Genomic DNA, 21,256 nt, shown 5'->3' with positions numbered 1-21,256 from the left:
TCTGGCAACCATCCAGTTTCACAAAACAGGAGACTAGCTCCATAATTTAGGTCTCCTGACCAGTGAACTCACAGGGAAGAGCCATGGTTTGCTGAGTCTGTTTTTCTAAGGGCTGACTGAAGCATTCTGGGAAATCAGCTGGCCAGATTAATGGGAAGATAAACCACCCAAAAGAATCTGCTCAAATAGTTATTTCATTCACCATGAAACCCTAAAAGATTCCACAAAGCACATTATTTTTAGCCCCCTGACATCAGTAGAACTAGTTTGTCTTTCTTCTCTTCTCAAACTTCTGACAAGTGGTTTTACCACGCCCCATCTTCTTCCTGTGGGAAGTCTTTTACACTGGTGAAAGACTATGTCTCTTTCCTCTGCCCTTTTAGACAATTCCTTTTGCCTTGGTTACCTGGGAGCTGACAGCTTCTTTGGATTTCCAAGGGTCGAGGTTAAGCAGCTGTGTCTGGCTCTAAGAAAAATTGTACAGAACAAACTTCCTGTGCAATAAATATGAAAGATCTAGTCTGTGGAACAAAATAAACCCCATTAGAAATTATTTTTTCCATTAAGAAAGAAACAACTCTTAGAAAGACTGAACTCCAATCATAAAATGGTGTTTTTTTTTATCCACATTTATCAAAAAGATGGGGGGGTTGGGGTTTGGGGGGCCACACCTGGCAGTGGTCAAAACTTACTTCTGTCTCTGTGCTAGGTGATTATGTCTGACAAGCTTTAGGTGATCATGTGAGATACCAGGGATCAAACCTGGATCAAACAAGAACTCACCTACTGTACTACTGCACTGGCTTCGTATTTCCTTCTTAACGTGTGGCAATGTTCTATGGAAAACTATTAAACTGAGTCAAACATCACTGGTTATTTTTTAGACCTTTTTCCACAGGAAAGCTAAATTTCACCCTGGGATAGAGATCCTGGAGAACACTTCATTCAGAATTTTAAGGAACAATGCAAAAACATCTGATGCTCTCAAACAGTATCTCCAAACACTGATAAATAATTCAGCCTTTTATGATCTTACCCTTTTTAGCCTTCCAATAGTTTCTGGCATGTTTTTGCTTTATCCTTGTCCATGAATAGAGTGAACAACAGAGCCCTAACTCTGAAGACAACCCTTAAGTCCCATGGTGTTTTGAGGCTCAGAACTGAATCAACATGGAAGGACTCTGTACCCCAATTCCTATTAGAAGGAACCCCATCATATACCCCACTTTAGAACCAAAGCCCACTGTCCTCTGTATCCCCAATGTTTCCCAATGAAATACAGGCAAGAACTCTGTCCTCTGGCCAATGAAAAGACACTGGATGTTGTTGCATACAGGGATGAAGGGTTTTCCCATCCACCAGGAACTGAAGACTCTAACAAATTATCTTGAAAGTACTGAAAAAGCCAGACCCAGCATGCATGCTTCCCTTGCCTTTCTCCTTCTCCCGGATATCCCTGGGTTTGGGGATGATTTGCCAGTGATCACACAACTGACCTGTAAATGGAGAAGGGCGTCACGGAGCGCACAAGGGCGGCTACAGCACCCACCAGGGCAGCTTGCACAGCACCCTGGGTGCGGTACTTCACGGTCTCCTGGTAGCTGATGAAGGGCTGGTTATACACAACAATCTTCCCTTTGGCTTCCAGGGCCCTCTGCTGCAACTCACTGAAGGAGGTCACTACCAGAACTTCAGCTGTGATGCCTGGAAATATAAAGTCATAGAGAGGAAATTAGTGCTTCCCATGGACCAACACTAAAGAAGCATGTGGGGCTCACATACATACTAGGGGCCACCTCTGGGAGACCAGGTTGACAAGATCAAAGTTTTAGAGTCATTTACCTCGAGAGAAAGATCATGCAGGTGGACTTGCTTCTCAAGAGGGAGGGGGGGAAAGGCAATCAAAGAGTGTAAGACCCATCACATTTTTTAATTAATTTTTTGGTTGGTATTAAGTTACAAATTGCTTGAAAAGATAGCACTGTCCACACCCTCCCTTTCTTTCCCACCTTAAGAAGGCATGAGCTTCACGGCTGACGTTAATTATTTATAAAGCAAATGCATTTCTTGAAAGTTCTCCTTGGGACTAATAGAACACAGATTTGTCTCCTAATAAAACTATTTTGATCCGTTGCTAACCAACCCACACTGACACCATACAAAGAATGACAGTTGGCAAAGAACATTCCTCTTCATCGAGGTCAACAGTCTCCATAAACTTAATTTTGAACAAATGGGTAATGGGACCTCTCCCAGCCACTGTACCAAAGAGTATGTTTGCTTTTCTCCTGCAAAAGTCTTCCAGTTCACACAAGCTGCCTACTTTATACTAGTCCACCACCACCCACCCACATCACTGTTATTATATAGGAATTCTGAAAATAGGGTGTAATTAGGCTGGGGTCCCAAAGTCTCACATAGGACTACTTTTCTTGAGCATAGTTCTTGTCAAGGTCTTCTTTATGAGGGAGCATAGATTCACAGGTCCAGGTAGCCATTTAAAAACAGGAAAACCTGGGGCTGGTGAGGTGGCACTAGAGGTAAGCTGCCTGCCTTGCAAGCGCTAGCCACAGAAGGACCGTGGTTCGATCCCCCAGCGTCCCATATGGTCCCCCCAAGCCAGGGGCAATTTCTGAACGCTTAGCCAGGAGTAACCCCTGAGCATCAAATAGGTGTGGCCCAAAAAACCAAAAAGAAAAAAAAAACAGGAAGACCACTGATGAAGCAGTTAGAGTGACAAGGACCAAATATTTAACAACAATTTAAAGGGATAGTGAAGTTACTAGTCATTTTGTCACATTCTCCATGCAATCAGGAAAGTCAGCAATTAAAAAAATATGAACAATGAACAGAGTTGGCAAACCAAGAAACTTGATTTTTTTTTCCTAACCTAAACCCTCAGGAGATCATGAAAATATGAGCAGGTGCCTGGAAAAACATCCTATAAATGTGCTACAGGTTTGAGAATCTTGATTTTCAACAGAGGTGGCCATTATAATGGACTCTGGTTGGGCTCCTCTCTCTAGGTTCTATCATCCATCCAGACTTTAGCTGTGCTCCTACTCTAAAGGAAATTGACTGCAGATCTCCAGGCTCATCTCTAGCAATATTGAAAATCCAGGACCCAATTTATAGCCTAGAAGTTCACAATTATACAAAGTAAGCCACACTTTTCCACATGAGCACTCTGGGTCAATATACCAATAAGGGTTCAGCCAGTCCTAGAGGTTTCTAACTTTCTAAAACTTAACATTAACCTGAAATTACTACTGCAAAAATACCCAGAAATTTGGTTCTCAACTGCTTCTAATGATCCACAGCTTCCATGATTCACCCAAGGAATGTTCCAGCCATAGGGTAATTCGGGCGTCTGTATTGGAGCCACCAGATATGAAGCCAAGTTTTTATGAATGTCCATAGAGTGCTACAAAATTAAAGTCATAAGAGATTGAGTAGTGCCATAGGCTATGCTTCAAACTCTTGAACAGATGAGAGGGCGGGTGGCCAAGCCTTTCAGTACGAACCCAACCTGGGCACTGCAGACAAAGCAATAGATGCAGCCATAAGATGGCAGATTTGGTGGAGCAGGCCTAGTGACAATGCTCAGGGACTGGGTGGCTGAGAAGGAAATAGGAGCAAATGGCTGAGGAGAGCAGCAGGCAAAGACTGAGAGGAGCTGGCTGAATGGGGAGGACTGTGTGTTGGGCTCTTAGAAGTGGAGGGAGGAATTGATGAGGCAGGTAAAAGAACTCAAACTGACCAGTGGAAACTGTCGAGGTATTGTTTGTAAAAGAGCTGGAAGATTAAGAAATGTGGTGGTGGGGGGCCTCACAGGCGACTCTGAACACTACTAAGAAGAGTATGGGGACAGGAGGAGGAGGAAATGTGGGGTAGTTTTATCAACAGAATGAGCAGGGCACTGCTCGCCATGATGAAGAAACATCTGCGGATTTCGCTCTCTCCCTGGGACATTCGTTTTTGTGGAGAAAATATTCTGTGGTTCATGAGCCCAAATTTACTCGCTGGTTCCCAACTTTTTTCAAAATCTACAATTCATGCTCCTGGGGAAACTCTAGAGCTTTTCATTGCTTTTACAAACGAGTTATCTCTTCAGTGAAGTTCTATGTTCTTTCAAGCATATTTAAGAGAGTATTTCTTTCCATCTCTGAGATGTGTCCCCCATTATACCCCATGGCTCCAGCACTGGTTGTAAACTCCACTGCTCTTTGGGCCTAACAATGTATCCAGAGCCAAAGAAACAGAACAGCAGGTAAGGACTTGCAGTTCTTGGTACAAAAATCCCTAGCACCATATATGGTCCCAAAAACTCCACCTGGAATGACTCTTGAGCACTACAAGGCCAACTAGGTCCAACTACTAGCACCAACTGAGGTCCCCTCAAAAAGAAGCTATTGCTGCTTCAGTCTATAACAGTCTCAACTGAACTTTTCCCCCAGGAAAGACAGAGAAAGTTCCATTTTCCCAGAAGCCCCAGGGAGAAAAAAATGTCTCTTTAAGTTCAGCAGCCATTTCTCTACCCTGAACCTAACACCATGTAATGGATGAGGGTGGAGCTGCCCAGCGGCCAGTCTTGCAAAGGGACAGTTGACTGCCAAAGAGCTGGTTGGAAGTGGGTGAAGGCCACTACCCTTAGAAGAGAATGGAGAGAAAACCAGTGCTGACCATGGGCACCTCCCTTTTCATTCCCATATTCTGAATTCACTCTAAAAGCAGGGTCTTGAATTAAATGGATTACTTAGGACCCACTCTGGCTGAGCAAGTTTCTTGGGCCATTCATCCTGACCACTTAAACTCAAGAGAATGAAAGAGAAGTTTTTCACAGGCTTCTGAAGAACTCCAAATGAACAAAAACCAGACATCCATCCATCCATAGAGCACTGTGAATGGCTTATTAACCCCTCCCCAGACACATTAGCAGAAATAATCTGCTAATAACGGCATTAATGCCACAGGAGCCCCTTGCTCACATGGTTTCTTGGAAGCTCCTTAGAACACTGCTGATTCTTGAGCCATTCTCAGAGAAAGTGCCATGCTCTATAGAGCCTGCTGAAGAACAAGTTTAATCTGTAAGCATTTGTGAACTTCCCTGGAGATTATTAAATAGGATTCTCAAGAACATTTCATTGTTCTGAAATGACATCTGTTTAAATTCAGTGAATCAGCTGGTGAAAGGCAGTTCATTTGTTCAAAATATTTCAGCGTAAAATGAACGAGGACAGGTATAAGTGGTCCATGCAGAGATCTTTGCAAGTACCAGTTTAGGTAACCCTATCCTGAATGGCGGACATCATTGCTGTTCGCTTGACCACAGCAACTAATTTGGTATGTTTCAGTACTAAGAGGCTCACCTAGAAATGTTTTCTGGAAAACTGCTCCAAACAAGGAGAAGGTGTGAAGAAAACAACCATCTTTTCCATGGTTGCATTACACCCAGTGAATTATTCCATGTAGGAACCTTATAGGAACTTTAGGCATTCCTGCTAAGATAATTTCATACTGTATGAATTGTAACCTGGCAGAGTGGCTGGCAGACAAGCCCTGACATCCATAGTTTTAGATCTATCCTCTTTATTCACAGGTCTAGAAAGTGTCTCTTCCAGCAGGTTCACTTGACAATCCCTTTAGTAAAGACTTCTTTATAGAGCTGAGAGTAAGTACACTAGGCATTACCTGGCATGTAGCTGACCATAGTTTAATCCCTGACCCCTTATATGGTCCCTTATATATAGCACCACAAGGAGTTTGGCACAGAGCCAAACAAACTTGCCCTGCCCCTGCAAATTATGAGATCTATAATGTAGGTACTTTCCCTAACCACATAAGACAAAAGGCATTTTATTTTTCTTTCTTTTTCCCCCCTTTTTTTTTGGGGGGGACAGGTCACACCCAGCTGTGTTCAAGGGTTACTTCTGGTTATGCACTCAGAAATCGCTCCTAGCTGGCTCGGGGACCATATGGGATGCCAGGATTCGAACCGCCATCCGTCCTGGATCCGCTGCATGCAAGGCAAATGTCTTAACGCTGTGCTATCTCTCCGGCCCCATATTTTTCTAGAATACCATTTTATTGATTTGTTGCCTACTTGTTACCCCCAAAAAATTTGAAAGGGACTTTCAAATATACATTGAAAAAGTTAATTAAAAAAAATAGAGATTAGATGTTCAAATCAGGCTAGCTCCATAAACTCACTCTTTTCTTGAACTAAATGTAAACCCAGATATGAAAAATCGTGGATACCAGCCATGCAGCAGAAAGCTGGCCATCTAGGGGAAGAATAAAATGAAATAATGCTAATAGGACTTAAAATAATTGATCTGCAAAGTATCTGGCAAAAGAAGCAATGGGTCAGATCTAACCAGTCACCAGCTTGAACATTCACAGTAAGAAAGCAGGCCTATTGCTCAGAGCATAAGTTTATACCCAGCAATTTGCTCTACTGCTCATCATTCTAAGGACAAGGGCATACAATAATAGGCAGGGTCCTTTTCTACCATTGATATAATATGGGGGACACAAGTCAATCCCCATGTCCACAGCATTCTCTTTTAGTAACAGAACAATTCACTACAACTGAAAAAAAGATTATCTTGAAAAAAATGTTTTTCCAACTGCTTTGTTTTGTTTTGTTTGGCAATGATACTCAAGGCCTTCAAGAAAGCTAATTCCTGGTTCTACAGTCAGGAAACAGTCCTACTGGTGTTCAGAGGACCATACGGGGTGCAGGGGATTCAACTCAGGTTGACCACATATAAGGCATTCAGCCTACACACTGTACTATGGCTCTGATCCCTAAAAATTTCCCACTTCTCTGCACTTGCATGTGGTCAGATTCCTTCAGAGGGAGATTTTGCCTGGGTCCTCTCTCCCCCTCACCAATCATTGGAATGCCCATGGCAGGTGCCATCTTGGACCATGAGGCAACCTGGGAGAAACAGGCAGGCAGGATGCTGAGGTCCTAACTCAGGATCAGAGGCACCTACAAATTAATATGTACAAGACAGAAATATTGATTTTATTCAGGACACTAAGATTTGGGGGTTTGCTGTCATTCTTGGCTAAGGATAAGAACAACATTTAGCAAACGAGGCTTTCTTGTGGTGCTAGAAAGGCAGCTGGATGTGCTGGGGTAAATGAGACTTTCATAAGCAACATGTCCTTGCAGGCGGCAGATCAAGAATTCTCACAGTAAGCACAGGTGCTCCGAGCCTCAGGGGAAAGATGAGCCTGAAGGTCAAAGTCTGTTGACCAGGAGGCCAGCACCAACAAGATTTCCACAGTAAAGAAATGGATGGACTCATTGTTTCAGAAATAAAAATTAATTAAAAAATAATTGTTTTTCACAAATGATCAATCATGAGAGAATCGAATGTGAAAATGGGGAAAATGCATTATTTGTCAAAAAATGGAGATTGACAGAGAAGAGAGATGGCTCAAAGGCTGAGTGCCAGCCTTAATGTGGGAGATCTGGGTTCTAACTCTGATACCACAGTGAGCATTGGGACTACTCCTGGAGCACAGAGTCAAGAGAAACCCCCAAGAGTCAAGAGTAGCCTCCCCAAAAATTATGAGTAGCCCCAAGAGTTAAGAATATCCCCCTAAGAGTCGAGAGTAGTCCCAATAGTTAAGGGTGGCCCCAAAAGCTAAGAGTAGCCTACAAGAAGCAAGAATAGCCCCAAGAGTCAAGAGTAGCTCCAAGAGTTAAAAGTAGCCCACAAGAGCTGCCAGACATTCTACCACACAATATAAGAACAAAAAGAATGAATGCATGTTCCCTGTTGTTTATTTGAAGCAAAGTTACAGGCCTCTGAGATCCTCATGCACAATTAAAACTATTAGAGAGGAAAAGAGGAAAGACTAACAGAGCCAAAGCCAGAGTGATAGCACAGCAGGGAGGGTCCTTACCATGCCTGCAGTTTGATTCCTGGCATCCCATAGAGTTCCCTGAGCCTTCCAGGAGTAATTCTTGAGTGCAGAGCCAGGAGTAACTATTGAGAACCACTGGATGTGCCCCAACCAAAAACAAAAACAAAAACAACGATAAATGGAGCCATGTTTATTAGTCATGGGCCACCTACATTGGGGGGCTTTCCTGGCAAGGTCCTCAAAGGTAATGGAAAGAATCTGAGTGATAAGACACCATCCTATCCTCAAGAATGTGTGTGTGTGTGTGTGTGTGTGTGTGTGTGTGTGTGTGTGTGTGTGTGTGTGTAGAGTGCAAATTCAACAATGTATGGGCCTAACAGATCCTATAGCAGTAGGGTGCTTCCCTGCACACAGTAATCCAAGTTCTAGCCGCAGCACCACATGTGATTCTTTAAATGTACCAGAGGTCACTCCTGAGTGAAGAGCCAGGAGTAAATCCTGAGCATTGCTAGGTGTCATTCAAAAATCCAAAATATAAATAAGCAGAAGTTTTTTTAAAAAATTTGAAGATGTCCAGCTACAAACACATTAGCTAATGATGGAATATATCTATACTTTAGTTTGGCAGAGAGTAAACAGTATTCAGTGGTGAGCCACACTGTCACCTCTCTTGGAATCAGACCATTCCATGTAGGCATGTGCTCCCCTCCCATTTCTCCCCTCTCTACCCCCTCCCTTCCATTCCCCTCCCCTCCCCTTCCCTGCTCTTCCTTTGCTGCCCTTCCATTCTCTATTCCCTTCCCTTCTCTTCCCTCTTCCCTTTCTTCCCCTTTCCTTTTCTTCACTTCTCTTTCCCTTTCCTTTCCCTTCCCTTCTCCCTTCCTTTCCTTCCCTTGCCTCACCTCCTCCTCCCTCACCTTTTCCCCTCCCTTCCCTCCCTCCCTCCATCCCTTCCCTCCCTCCCTCCTTTCCTCCCTCCCCTCCCTCCCTTCCTCCCTCCCTCCCTTCCCTCCTCCCTCCCTTCCCTCCTCCCACTCCTTCTTCCTTCCCTTCTACCCTCCCTCCCTTCTTCCCTCCCTTCCTTCTTCCCTCCCTTCCTCCCTTCCTTCCTTCCTTCCTTCCTTCCTTCCTCCCTTCCTTCCTCCCTTCCTTCCTTCCTTCCTTCCTTCCTTCCTTCCTTCCTTCCTTCCTTCCTTCCTTCCTTCCTTCCTTCCTTCCTTCCTTCCTTCCTTCCTTCCTTCCTTCCTTCCTTCCTACATCCACCATCCACATAGAACCCTCTTTTCAGAGCTCGTCTCTCAGCCTACATTCCATATTCCTAGAAACTGATTTCAACTGCCCATTTGCTTCTTATTAAGATGCACATTCTTTGGCAAGTCACTTAAGCTTTCTAAGTTCCAGCCTTTCTATCTAATAATAGTGTTATGAATAGGAAATAGGGATGTGGGCTTGAACTTGTGTGAATCAGGGAAGCATACGGACATAAAAGCATGTTCCGTCTTCATCTTTACCTCTTCTTACTGGCAAATTGCTTTGGAAGATCTATTAGCTCACTCCCTTCTCTCTCCATTCTTCTCTGTCTCTTCCCCCTCTTCTCAAAAAAGTAATGTTATTAAGATTGCATTCACCTGGCTTACAATCCACTGTGTGTAATACAAATTCACTCATGTCTGGCCAAATGCACAGAGCCAAGCAACTGTCACCACCTTCTGTTGAGACTGTTTGTATCCCCTCCAAGACAGACAGACAGTAGTAGTAGAACAGTTGCTCCAGATCTTTGCATTGGCCCAACCCAGCCCTAGGAGAGACAGAAGACTGAACCTGGGTTGACTGCAACTGGCTCTATGTACCGCCTGCATCCTAAGCTATCTGTTGGTTACTGTGCAGTTCCCTTATATTGCTTTGTATATCCCAGTGTAGAGAGAGTCCACCTTTGCCCTAGTAGTTCCCAGACTCCTTCAACTACTCCCCATACTGCTGTAGATGATGGAGTGACAGAGTGGGAAGCTCTGATGGCAGCAGCTGCATCTTCCTCATTTCTGTCATCTGCACCTGCACCCAAGGGCCAGCCAGCAGGTGCTCAACAAAAGTCCATTAAGTGCAGAAAAGGATGGGCCAAGCATCACTCATTGGATTCATTTAGGTACTGATGACAATTCTCTGGGCTCAGATGAGTCCATTTCCCTTGTTAACTCTCCCATCACTCTCTGGACTCAGCTCTCCAAAAGAACTAAACCGAGGCTTCCAAACAAGCTGGATTTCTTCGTTTGGAATAAAAACTCTTCTCAGAACTACTCAGAAGCTCTTCCTTCTGGCTTTGAGCCCAAAGCCAGGGTCTTTTGGCCATCTTTCAATAAAAAAATTTTTGCTTCCAAGAGAATCAGGAAAGAAATTCTTATTTGTTCTCATAACACTCATAGTCCCTGATCTAAGTGTTGAAGAATCCCTCCAGCCCTGTATCCATGGACATAGAAACAATGAGGCTAACCCAACAGATTGATTTCTGTCCATGCTAGCTAAAGACTCACTTAATACATTGACGTCGGGCTGGCAATTCATGCTAAAGAAACCACACTCAAATGATCGGCTTCGGCATCAGCTTGTTATGTGAGATTGATCTCACCCTTGATTCAGATAAATGCACCGAATAATGCCTCCTGATGGGTTTTTCTATCCAATAAGTACTTAATCCTTAGAGAATACAATACCTAAAGAGAATCAAAAACAAAAACAAAAACAACTACAAAGCACAACAGGAGATGTCTTATATAAAGTCCTTAATGACTTGGGACTGATGAAATCTTCTATCCTGTAATAGTTGGTTCCCCACATATCAGAGAGGCTGGCATAATGCCAGAGGAATCCAGAACAAAGGATAGCCTTGCTCCAAAGAACTTTCCCTGGGTGATCAAAATATGGAATTGGTTGTTTTATGGCCCTGCCTTATTCTGGGTCCTTATGGAACACTATAGAACTTTATGGAATACTAGACTGCACTAGGTCCTGACATGAACTACATTTTCTCCCAGTCCCTCCACCATTGCTTTGCCCACCAATCCCCACCCATTTAGCTGGTCTTGGGGTTTCCTCAGGATTCACCATGGGAAGGCGGGGTCCTGGCTTTCTCTTCTCCCTTGGCTGCTCCTTCAGGATTTCAGGATTCACTTCCAGAATCTGGAGCAGCAGTTTAACCAACATGTTGGCCATTTTTAGTAACCAGTGGCCCCAAGAAAACCAACCCTGCTGAGTCCCTTCCCCTAGCAAGTGCCCTTATGCTGGGAAGGTGCCCAGAGAAGAATGCCTCACCTCACTTTTTTCTAGTCCTAACCATTCTCTTTTCCAGAATCTTCCCTTGCCAAGAATCTCTCTTGACCAGTTGGGAACTGGCCTGATCCCCCACATAAGCTCTAGCTGGAACATGGAGCAAGCTACATTTGGAGTAAAGGGTAGTCCACCAGCTGCCCCTAATCTGGAGACATTCAGAGCTCCCTTCCTCCCCCCACAGCAGGTATCTGAGCTTCTGAGCTCAAGAAGAGAAGAAAGAAATCAGGGTCCACTGGTAACCTCCTGCTTCTCATCCCATGAGGACAAAATACCCAAAGAACCTTCCCCTCTCTTGGAGAGATGGACCACAGGGGTTGGCTTTTCCTGCTTTCAGAAGAAGGAACATGGTCCTGGTGATGATGTTCATTCAGCCTTCTCTGTGGACAGGCTCTTTCCTCCTGAAGGCATGAGGTCAATCCTTCTCCACTGCCCATCTAGGTTTGGAGAACATCCTGGAGAGGGACTCACAGGTCCTGACACTCTCCTCTTGACCTCCTCACCTCCCAGGAGAGGTGAGGACACAGCTGATTTTTAGGACCCCTTTCTCAACGGATCTCTCCCTTTTCCCCATCCTTTCCCACGTGCCTCCTCCCATTTCCCATATGCAGCTGAGAATGTCAAATTTGCAAGTTTCTGCCTCGCCATGACATAATAGCTGCCCCATTCCTCAAAGCATTTCTGTTCTGTTTTTTTATAGGCATTAACTTGGCAAGGGGAAATTTTCTATCATGTATGAGGAAGAGGAAGAGACTAACTACATCTTAAAAATAAAGCAGGAGCCAGAGTGGTGGCGCAAGCGGTAAGGTGTCTGCCTTGCACGCACTAACCTAGGACGGACTGTGGTTCGAGCCCCCAGTGTCCCATATGTTCCCCCAAGCAGGAGCGATTTCTGAGAGCATAGCCAGGAATAACCCCTGAGCATCACTGGGTGTGACCCAAAAACAAACAAAAAAAGAAACAAAGCAGTCTCATAAATGAAAATACATGCTGCTGAGGGAACAGGCATAGACAGTGGTTGCAGGTGCTTTGGATCGTTTTCAAAGTGAATGTGAATGTTCAACATTGCACATGTAAGTGAGCTCATCCTGTATTTTAATTGCATGAGGGAATGCAATGGTTTAAGTGGGGGTTACCTAGAGTACTCTTAGCCCCCAAGAATATTGAGGTGAAGGAAATAGAGCTGGGATAGGGAGAGACAGGTGTGAAATAACAGGGTAAGGGGTCAAGGGGACGCAGGTATATTAGTGGTATTGAGGAAAGACAAAACTAAATACACAAACCATGGAGTCAACAACCCTGAAATTATGAGACCCAAGCTTTAACAACTGAACTTAAAAAGGTGCCTGTAATGATGGCAGGTTGGGAGAGGGAGGCGGTATGGGATGGACTCTGGGAACATTGGTAGAGGGAGGTTGACATTGGTGGTAGGATTGTTGTTGTAGGTAGGTGATGTTGAAACATTTTCTAGAATTCAGCTGTGAATGACTTTGAAAATCACATGCTAAATAATTTTTTAAAATAGAATCTTTTCAGGAAGAAAAAAAATTTTTTGTTTGGTTTTTGGGTCACACCCGGTAGCGCTCAGGAGTTATTCCTGGCTCTACGCTCAGAAATCGCCCCTGGCAGGGTCGGGGGACCATATGGGATGCCGGGATTCGAACCGTCGTCCTTCTGCATGCAAGGCAAACGCCTTACCGCTGTGCTATTTCACCGGCCCGAAGAAAATCTTTTCAATTAAAAACTATTATAAACAAGGATTCTGTTCACATTAAATATATATAGAATTACTAGTATAATTAGGAAATACAATCAACTACATATTTAAAAAATAAACAAAAAATATGGTCATGGATGTGAGTGTAATTCAAATCGAATGATTGTAAGGAACATCTGTCCTGACACATAACCCAGCAAGGATGTCAAGTATCTCAACAAAATAAAGCTCTAGACATGATGATAAAGCTGTTTGTTTAAGAAGTGAAAAGGAACAAAATACATCCCACCCCCAAAGAATTACAGTAAAACACAACAGAGTTCCCAAAGGCAAATGCTCAAATATTGAAAAGAACACATTAAGTGAAAGAATGATGTTTCTCTTTAGATTTAATAAAAATATACAATTTAGGGGCCAGAGTGATAGCACACAGCAGTAGGGCATCTGCCTTGCATGTGGCTGACCCAGGATGGACCCAGGTTTGATTCCCAGCATCCCAGATGGTCCCCCAAGCCTGCCAGGGGCAATTTCTGAGAGCAGAGCCAGGAATAACCTCTGAGTGCCTGGTGTGGTCCAAAAACCCAAGAAAAAAAAACTACAAAGTGTTTTAAAAAATCTACAATTTATATGAAAATAACCATCTATACAGAAAAAGAATTACTGGGTTAAGAATTCCAACCATTGGAGCCACTGGTAGGTGTCTAAATAAAGCCTATAAACAAACCTTTGGTGACTATTCAAGTTCCTCTTCCTTTGATTTAAACAGCCCCTCATGGGAAACTCTGATCTATATACCAAGTAAATAAGCACGAATATTGGATTTACTCCTCAAATATTTTCTCATCCAAATCAAAAACACATTTGCATGCCTGCCCATAAATCCTGAAGGCGGTGAGTAGTGCCTGGCATATTTGAAAAGTTAAATCAGTTAGTCAGCAGATTATTTTATATAATTTACTAAGATTAGAACACAGGTTTCAATAACCTTAAAAATTCCCTTATTAAAAAAATTCCCTTATTAAAAATGACTATAACATAAAGACCTATTTGCTCTTGATTATAATCCTATCCCACAACTTTAAATATTTCTGTCTAGCAAAATATTTTAGTATATCTTATATTTACTTATACATTTCTAATTTATATCCTGTGCCTAAAATATAATATTATCCACAATATTACTTTGATGAATAATTAATACGCCTCAAAATGCATATTCCTAATTAGTGCTACTCCCACTTAGTTCCAAGAAATATTGATATGTCTGGGGAAACAAACTAAAAATCATGATTGATCTTGAGCAAGTAAAGGGACTAGTGTTTGCTCAGTTACCAAACCTAGGGCTTATTTATCATTCTCTCCTAGGTGAAATATTTGCTGGGGGGTAATATTGTTTGGGGCAATATCCAGCAGTGCTCTGAACTTGCTCCTGGCTCTGTGCTCTGAAATGGCTCCTAAAGAGGCTCAGGAGACCATATGTGGTGCTGAGTCTCGAACCTTGGTTGGCTGCATGCAACCTTACCTACTGTTCTTTCTCTCTCTTCTAGACCCTCAAATATTATTTTATTTTTTAACAGGAATAAAATGCTAAAAATGCTAGAAAGAGCCATTCAAATAATTCAGAACCTTTTTATGTTTTTTTTTTGTTTGTTTGTTTGTTTTTGGTTTTTGGGCCACACCCGGCGGTGCTCAGGGATTACTCCTGGCTGTCTGCACAGAAATAGCTCCTCACAGGCATGGGGGACCATATGGGACACCGGGATTTGAACCAACCACCTTTGGTCCTGGATCGGCTGCTTGCAAGGCAAACGCCGCTGTGCTATCTCTCCAGGCCCGGAACCTTTTTTTTGGAGAAAGTCTCACAATAGTGCTCAGAGAGGCTGGGGTTGCATCTTATAATATACAGCTGATTGGGCCTGAGAGGTCCAATGTTGGAGACCAAGGATATACTGCTGTTCAGATCCTGTGGTACCCATGAACACCTAGTTATCAGAGTTCTCGAGGGTCAGATCTAGTGGTGCTCTAGGAGTCAAGAGGTACTGGGGATCAAACAGAGGTCAGCTACAACTCTTGTATATGCCTCAGTATTCTAGTTCAGATCTCATAACCTGTGCAAAATGAACCTTAGACATAGTGAAATTTTGGCTTTTTGAAAAATTCAAAATGAAGACATCAGCAAGCTTCCAAAGACTTGGAGGGAGCTATTTTTCTTAACTTCTACTTTGGATGTTTCTGTGGCAACCCAAGCTAAATTACCAAGGCTGATAATAAGATGTGCTGACAATTTTACTCTGAAATCTCATCTTCCTAAAGAACACCAAGAATCATTTCTAGATGTTTACATAGAGTCTAACTTGGTTGGGTCATTTTATCATCTCTGGGTGCACTGAGCTTGGTTAAGCACAGAGAGGACCCAAAGAGGAAGAAAGACACACACACAAACAAACAGTCAAGAGGTGTGGCTTTGAGAATGTTTCTAGTGGCTACCGGTGGCTTCAGCATAAAATTGGAGTCAGATGGTTGTGACAAAATCATTATCATCACAAGCAGAGGGACTTGGAACTAGTTTTTCCAGTGACTTAAGCCAGCAGGTCAGCCTGGTCTTCACATGAACAAGTGTGAGTTGACTGGCTTGGATGGTCTTCATTCTGTCTTCATTCTGTCCCAGAACTAAGAAGTAACACTCTTCTAATGCTATCAAAACACCCAGCATCTCAGGAATGGAAACTGAAATGAGCCCATTCACATCCATTTTCTCCTTTGTGTTTTCAACAATCCCTCCTAGATCACTTCCCTCATCACCGCTGGGGGAATGTAGTTGTTGAAACTCATTCACAACTCATTCCAAGTCTCAAGCCAATCTCCCACACCTCATCATACTTCCCTCTTCCTTCTCTAGTTTATTCATTCTCAAACAATAGGCTGAGTCCAGCCAGAAGGCACTGATAATGCAAAAAGAGTTAAGGCACAGTGGTGCCTCACTCCTATAAAGAAGAACTTATCCAAGAAGATGAGTTCATAAAGTGCTACAAATTACAAAACTCAGCAACTATTGTGAAAGTTAACAGATGGGGTCACCAAAGGTGTTCCATTGGAGAGAGATTCGAGGTTATCAAGAAAAGCCTACTGGATAGAATGAGCTACCAAGGGAATCTTCAGGGTAGGTGAGAGTTAATTATCAGGAGAGAAAGGTGGTAGGAGTTCTGCAGAAAGAGAGGTATCCAAGGCAAGTCTTAAGTAAAAGTCAATAGCAGCAGAGAAAAAAAACTAGAGACTGATGCTCAGTACAAGAAATGAGAAGTTCATTACTTAAAAAGAATGATGAAATACACAACAAATATATAGGGAACTTCATTTGTAGCAGTTGTTTTTTAACTTTTTTAATTGATTGCCATATTACAGTGGAGAGGGCACTTGCCTTGCATGAAGCCAATCCTTAGCATCCCATAGGATCTCCCCAAGCCCACCAAGAGTAATCCCCAAGCACAGAGTCAGGTATTAAGCCCTGAATATTGCCCTGAGTATTGTGGTCCCAAAACAAACAATAAAAAATAAAAATTAAGGTCATGCCATCCTTTGACTCGTGCAAAAATCAAGATCACTAATTGCAGGAGATGGACTATGACAACCACAACTGGGCAGAAGTTTTCCTGTGACCAATAAGAAAAATCCTAGCTTATGGTTTGGCCTAGGATTTGTACGAAAATTAAGATCTCGAATCCCAGAGTCCTGACTTTGACAGCTGTGACTGAATAGAACTTCTGGTGCCTTAAGGAAAGACTCTATCCTAGGCTTCAACCTAGGATCTGTGCACAAACCAACATCACTAATTACAGAAGACTGACTAAAACAAATGTGATGAAACCGATCTTCTAGAACCATAACAAAATACTCTATCCTAGATGTTGTTCTATGACCCATTGAAATACCAAGATCTGTAGCTACAGAGGACTGATTTTGTCATCTACAATTGAATGGAAAGTTTTCTGGCACCATAAAAAGACCTTGGGGTTCAAGAATGAGTGTGTATGGAGCCTGTAGTTGCTCCCATGACAGTATGCTTCAAGGGTGGAGGAACTCTGTACATCCTAGGACAGGGAATTCCCTTTAACTTCCCCAATACTTACTGTGCCAATGCAAAATAAACAAAACAAAACAAACAAATAAATGAACCACAACGCCTTACCACACCAGCCCTTCATTTCTTTTCTTTTCTTTCTTGTGGTTGTGGTTTTGGTGATGATTTTTTTTGTTGTTGCTGTTGCTGTTTTTTGTCATTGCTTGTTTTTTTTTATATTTTTGTTTTGTTTATTTTTTCTCTTTTTTCCTTTCTTCTTCTGAATAGATATTATAGCCTCTAGACAGATTTCCCCCCCCCCAGCATTTGTTTGGGTTTTTCTCTTATTTTTTTCTTTTCTTTTTCAAACAGAACCACAGAACTTTAATCATTTAGTTCTCCTTCATAACTTGAGCGGGGATGGATGGTACCAGAAACAACCAGTCATATGAACGTTGAGTGGAAATAAAAAATGATCAGACTTAAGCACCAAGCCCAAAGTCAACGACACCAGAATGGATACGCAATCAACAGCAAGCTATACACAAAGGAGATCTCTTATACTAGCAATCCAAGGGACAAAGCGGGGAGGTATGGGATGCATGCTGGGAACAGGAGTGTAGGGAGGACAACACTGGTGGTGAGAATGGCCCTAATTCTTTGTCATTATAAACCTTAAATTTTACTGTGAAAGACTTGTAACTCACTTTGGTCACAATAAAAATCACAATTAAAAATAAATTAAGGGGGCCAGAGTGATGGCGCAAGCAGTAGGGTGTTTGCTTTACACACACTATCCTAGGACGAACAGCGATTCGATCCCCTGGCATCCCATATGGTCTCCCAAGCCAGGAGTGATTTCTGAATGCAAAGCCAGGAATAACCCCTGAGCATCACTGGATGTGCTCCCCCCCAATTGAAATAAAATAAAATAAATTAAGGTAGGAAAAATTAGATGCTCAACAGGCTAAGACAGGCCTGCCTCCATTCTTACCACAAGATCTCTGAGCATCTCTGAGCTGAGATGGCCCTGAGTATGGAATCTGGAAAGTCCAGAAACATCTCTAATATTAATGATATTTATTTAAATTGAAGCAAAAAGTCTTCTTTCCCACGGGGGAGAGTTTCCTCACAACCCCTCACATAGCTCCTCTCTGGTCTCATTGAAATGCCAAAAGTGCCTTTTTAGCTTAACAGAGACTCTTTTCACCATCCCAGTGGATACAGCCTATGCTGTCCATCCACATTCGCCATTTTCCTTCAGAGGCAGCTCCTAGGGAGTCTGAGCCATAGTGAGCTTAATGTAAAGAATAAAACAGAAAGGCCAGTTCACGAAGCCCATATTTCCTAATAAGACATTTCCTAAGACGGAATCTGTCAGAAACTGTGGTCTGAGTGACCTCCCAGAAAGAGATAGCTATATCTGAGTGAAAAATAGCCAACGAACTTTAACTGCTGGCATGAGAGGAATGAAGACACGGTCACATTCAGAGCTCAGAAGTTGGGGATGAAGTCATGGGTGGCTGAGGAACAGGTTTTTATCTGTCCGAAGGAAATGGATTCAAATATTGGTCTGTGAAGACTTTCCCTGCATGCCTACAACTTCTCTTTATCTTGGGTCTCTGCTCATGCCCTCCCAACTTTTAACAAATCACATGTTAACCATGTAAAACTCAAGAGTGTCTACATTGTGAGGATCTCCCTGACATCTGAATGCTTTGTCCCTATTTTTGGTGAGGAGAGTTGGCTGTCTGTTAAAGGTCTTTCAAAGGTCCTGTCTGTCTCAGTAGCTCAGGGAGCAGAGCCCAGATGTGCTGTGGTAACCGTGCCCAGATTCAGTCATGAAAAGGCACCTGAAAGGTCGGATTCGAGTAGCACAATGACAAATGTATGCCAGAACAAAGAATTCTTTCTGTTGCCAGGAGCTGCATTGGCCTGGCAGTTCTGGGGTGCTCCATGCAAGAACTGGAAGAGACAGTTCTTTCCAAGGCAGCAGGAAGTTATCTAAGGAGAGGAGCCAGGAGATGAACCAGGCCTGGAAAGCAAGGCTGGCCGGGATTTCCTTGACTTTTTGCATGAGACACACACATGAGCTATTGCTTTGCTTATGAGATTTATAACAACCAAAAAAAAAGTGAATATTTCTCCCCCAACTCAATTTTCCCCCAAAAGATCATGAACTCAAAGAACAAATCATGGTGCTACTAATAATATTTAGAAATACCACAGGAACTGACCCCAGTTAGCTCAGAGGAGCCTGCTAATTTGTCCTTGTTTCACTGGTTTGCTGCCAAAAGGAAAAGGCAATATTCATTGCTTCTTATTCTCCAGTCTTTCTGGCAGATTTCATCTCTGACCCACTGGCTGTTTAGCAGTGAGCTGTTTAATTTCCAGGTGTTAAAGTTTTTCTTCTGTGTTCCTTAGTAGAACACCCCTTCTCATGGTAGCTTGGGATTCTTTTCACCTGTATCAGCTAGTTTTTTGATATGTATATTCTAGGGCCCAGTACCATCGTGTTGTTCCCCCTAAGATTTTTCCACCTTTTGTTATCGCGGAAATACCTTGCATATCAGAAACGTGCTTATTTGTCACCAGCTTGAAAAGTAAAATTGTCTCCCATCTATTGAAGACACGGGTCCCCATACAATTTATTTTGTATGGTCTCATTATTTCATATTTCATATTCGGCTGCTCGTGTTACCCGTTTTCCTCTCGTGAAGGATTTGCTCCCCACTAGAGATGCTGAGATGCAAGATGCCTGCAGCATGGTATATTCTATGACTGAAACTCAATCACAAACAACTTTGTGAGAAAAAGAAGCATCTGTGTTATGAACAACCTATATTTAAACATGGTGTTTAAATAAAGTCATTAAAAAAAAAGATCAGCTATTGATTGAACAACTCTTTGGGTTCTTTCCTCATGGCATCAGAGAAAGTCAAGAGTTTCTATAACATTTTTGTTTTTAAAGAGGATCAGCTACTTTCTGCCAACCGCTAGCAGAAGAAAAACTAAAGACCCCCAGTGTGCATGAGTCAGCTTGTTGGCCAGCTGTACACAGGCTCAGTTCCTGATGGGGAAGTTAGTGTTAGTTGGGCAGGGCAAGCCAAGAGCTCCACTGGGCCAAAGCACAGTCCCTTTTCCTGAAAGCCTCAAGCCCCATAAAAATGATCAACTTAACTCACATCAATTCAGGAGGCTGCAGTCCTTGGTCTTTCATTCTAAGAAATTCTGCAGATACAGGTCCTGGGGATAAAGGTACCACTTTTCTTTCTCCTGTTTACATATATCTCAATCCTCTATATAGAATGATAGTACTATTACTCTGGGAAGAAATTACTCAGGCACAAGGCTGATACAGAATCATAGGATAACATCACAGAAACTTCCTTGAAAAAAAAAAAACTACCCAGTGTTTAGGCTGGAGAAATAGTATTAGGTCCTTGGTCTTGCATATGGCTGTTTTGATCCTAAATCCAATCACCACCAGGACTGAGTCCTGAGCCCAAAACTGGAAGTAAGTCTTGAGCACTGGCAGGTGTGTTCCCCTGCCCTCTCCCCAAATACTCATAAAAAATCAGTTGTCTTCAAAAAAGAGACAGGAAAAAATGGTAGAGTGACAGTTCTAGAGAGATGGCATGGGGTTAAGGCATGCACAAGGCTATTTCTGATTGCAGGATCTTTGGTATCAAAAATAGTTTCCCAAACACTGAGCCATGAGCACCAGGTGGGTCTAACCCAAAATCTACGTTCCCCTTAATAAAAGAGGGAGGCAGTGGAAGGCAAAGAAATAGAGAAGTATGAATGAGGCACCATCAAGCCAAGGCCTTGGTAAAGAGTGTGAAGTTGATGGTGAAAGTCTGTGGGATGCTACCCCATGATACTTATTTGCCAACACACACAAGACAGAACTGGGGCCAGAGTGATAGTGCAACAGAAAGAGTACTTGCCTTGCATGTAGCCAACCTGGTTTGATTTCCAGCATTCTGGGAGACTATGTGGTCCCCCAAGCCTGCCAGGAGAGATTCCTGAGTGCAGAGCCAGAGGTAAACCCCAAAAGCAAAACAAAACAAAAACGATTCAGGGCTGAAGCAATAGTACAGGGAGGGTGCTTGCCTTGCACGCAGCCAAACTGCTTTGACCTCCAGTATGGCAGCCCAAATAGTGCCTCAAACCAGCCAGGATGCATTAATGCCTGAAAACAAGGCTGGACATAACCTCTGAGCATCACTCAATGTGGCCCCAAACTACAAATTCAAGCCAAGTCAAGCCTGGAT

At 42.9% G+C, this 21,256-nt stretch overlaps 2 protein-coding genes across 2 annotated transcripts in view; one reads left to right on the top strand and one right to left on the bottom strand.

Annotated features, from left to right (window-relative positions):
* The window catches only part of TP53INP1 (tumor protein p53 inducible nuclear protein 1), a 914,054-nt gene that overhangs the window by 778,506 nt on the left and 114,292 nt on the right, over positions 1-21,256 (top strand). The window lies entirely within an intron of this gene.
* CPQ (carboxypeptidase Q) overlaps positions 1-21,256 on the bottom strand; it is a 213,511-nt gene that overhangs the window by 134,088 nt on the left and 58,167 nt on the right. Inside the window, exon 3 of the mRNA XM_049772958.1 lies at positions 1,497-1,704. Coding sequence (XP_049628915.1) covers positions 1,497-1,704 — 208 coding nt within the window. The remainder of the gene's footprint in view (positions 1-1,496; positions 1,705-21,256) is intronic.

This window comes from Suncus etruscus, chromosome 5 (assembly GCF_024139225.1).
Source record: "Suncus etruscus isolate mSunEtr1 chromosome 5, mSunEtr1.pri.cur, whole genome shotgun sequence".
NCBI classification, from domain to species: Eukaryota; Metazoa; Chordata; class Mammalia; order Eulipotyphla; family Soricidae; genus Suncus; species Suncus etruscus.
Note: the sequence above shows the minus strand (reverse complement) of the source record. Positions and strands in the feature narration are given on the sequence as shown.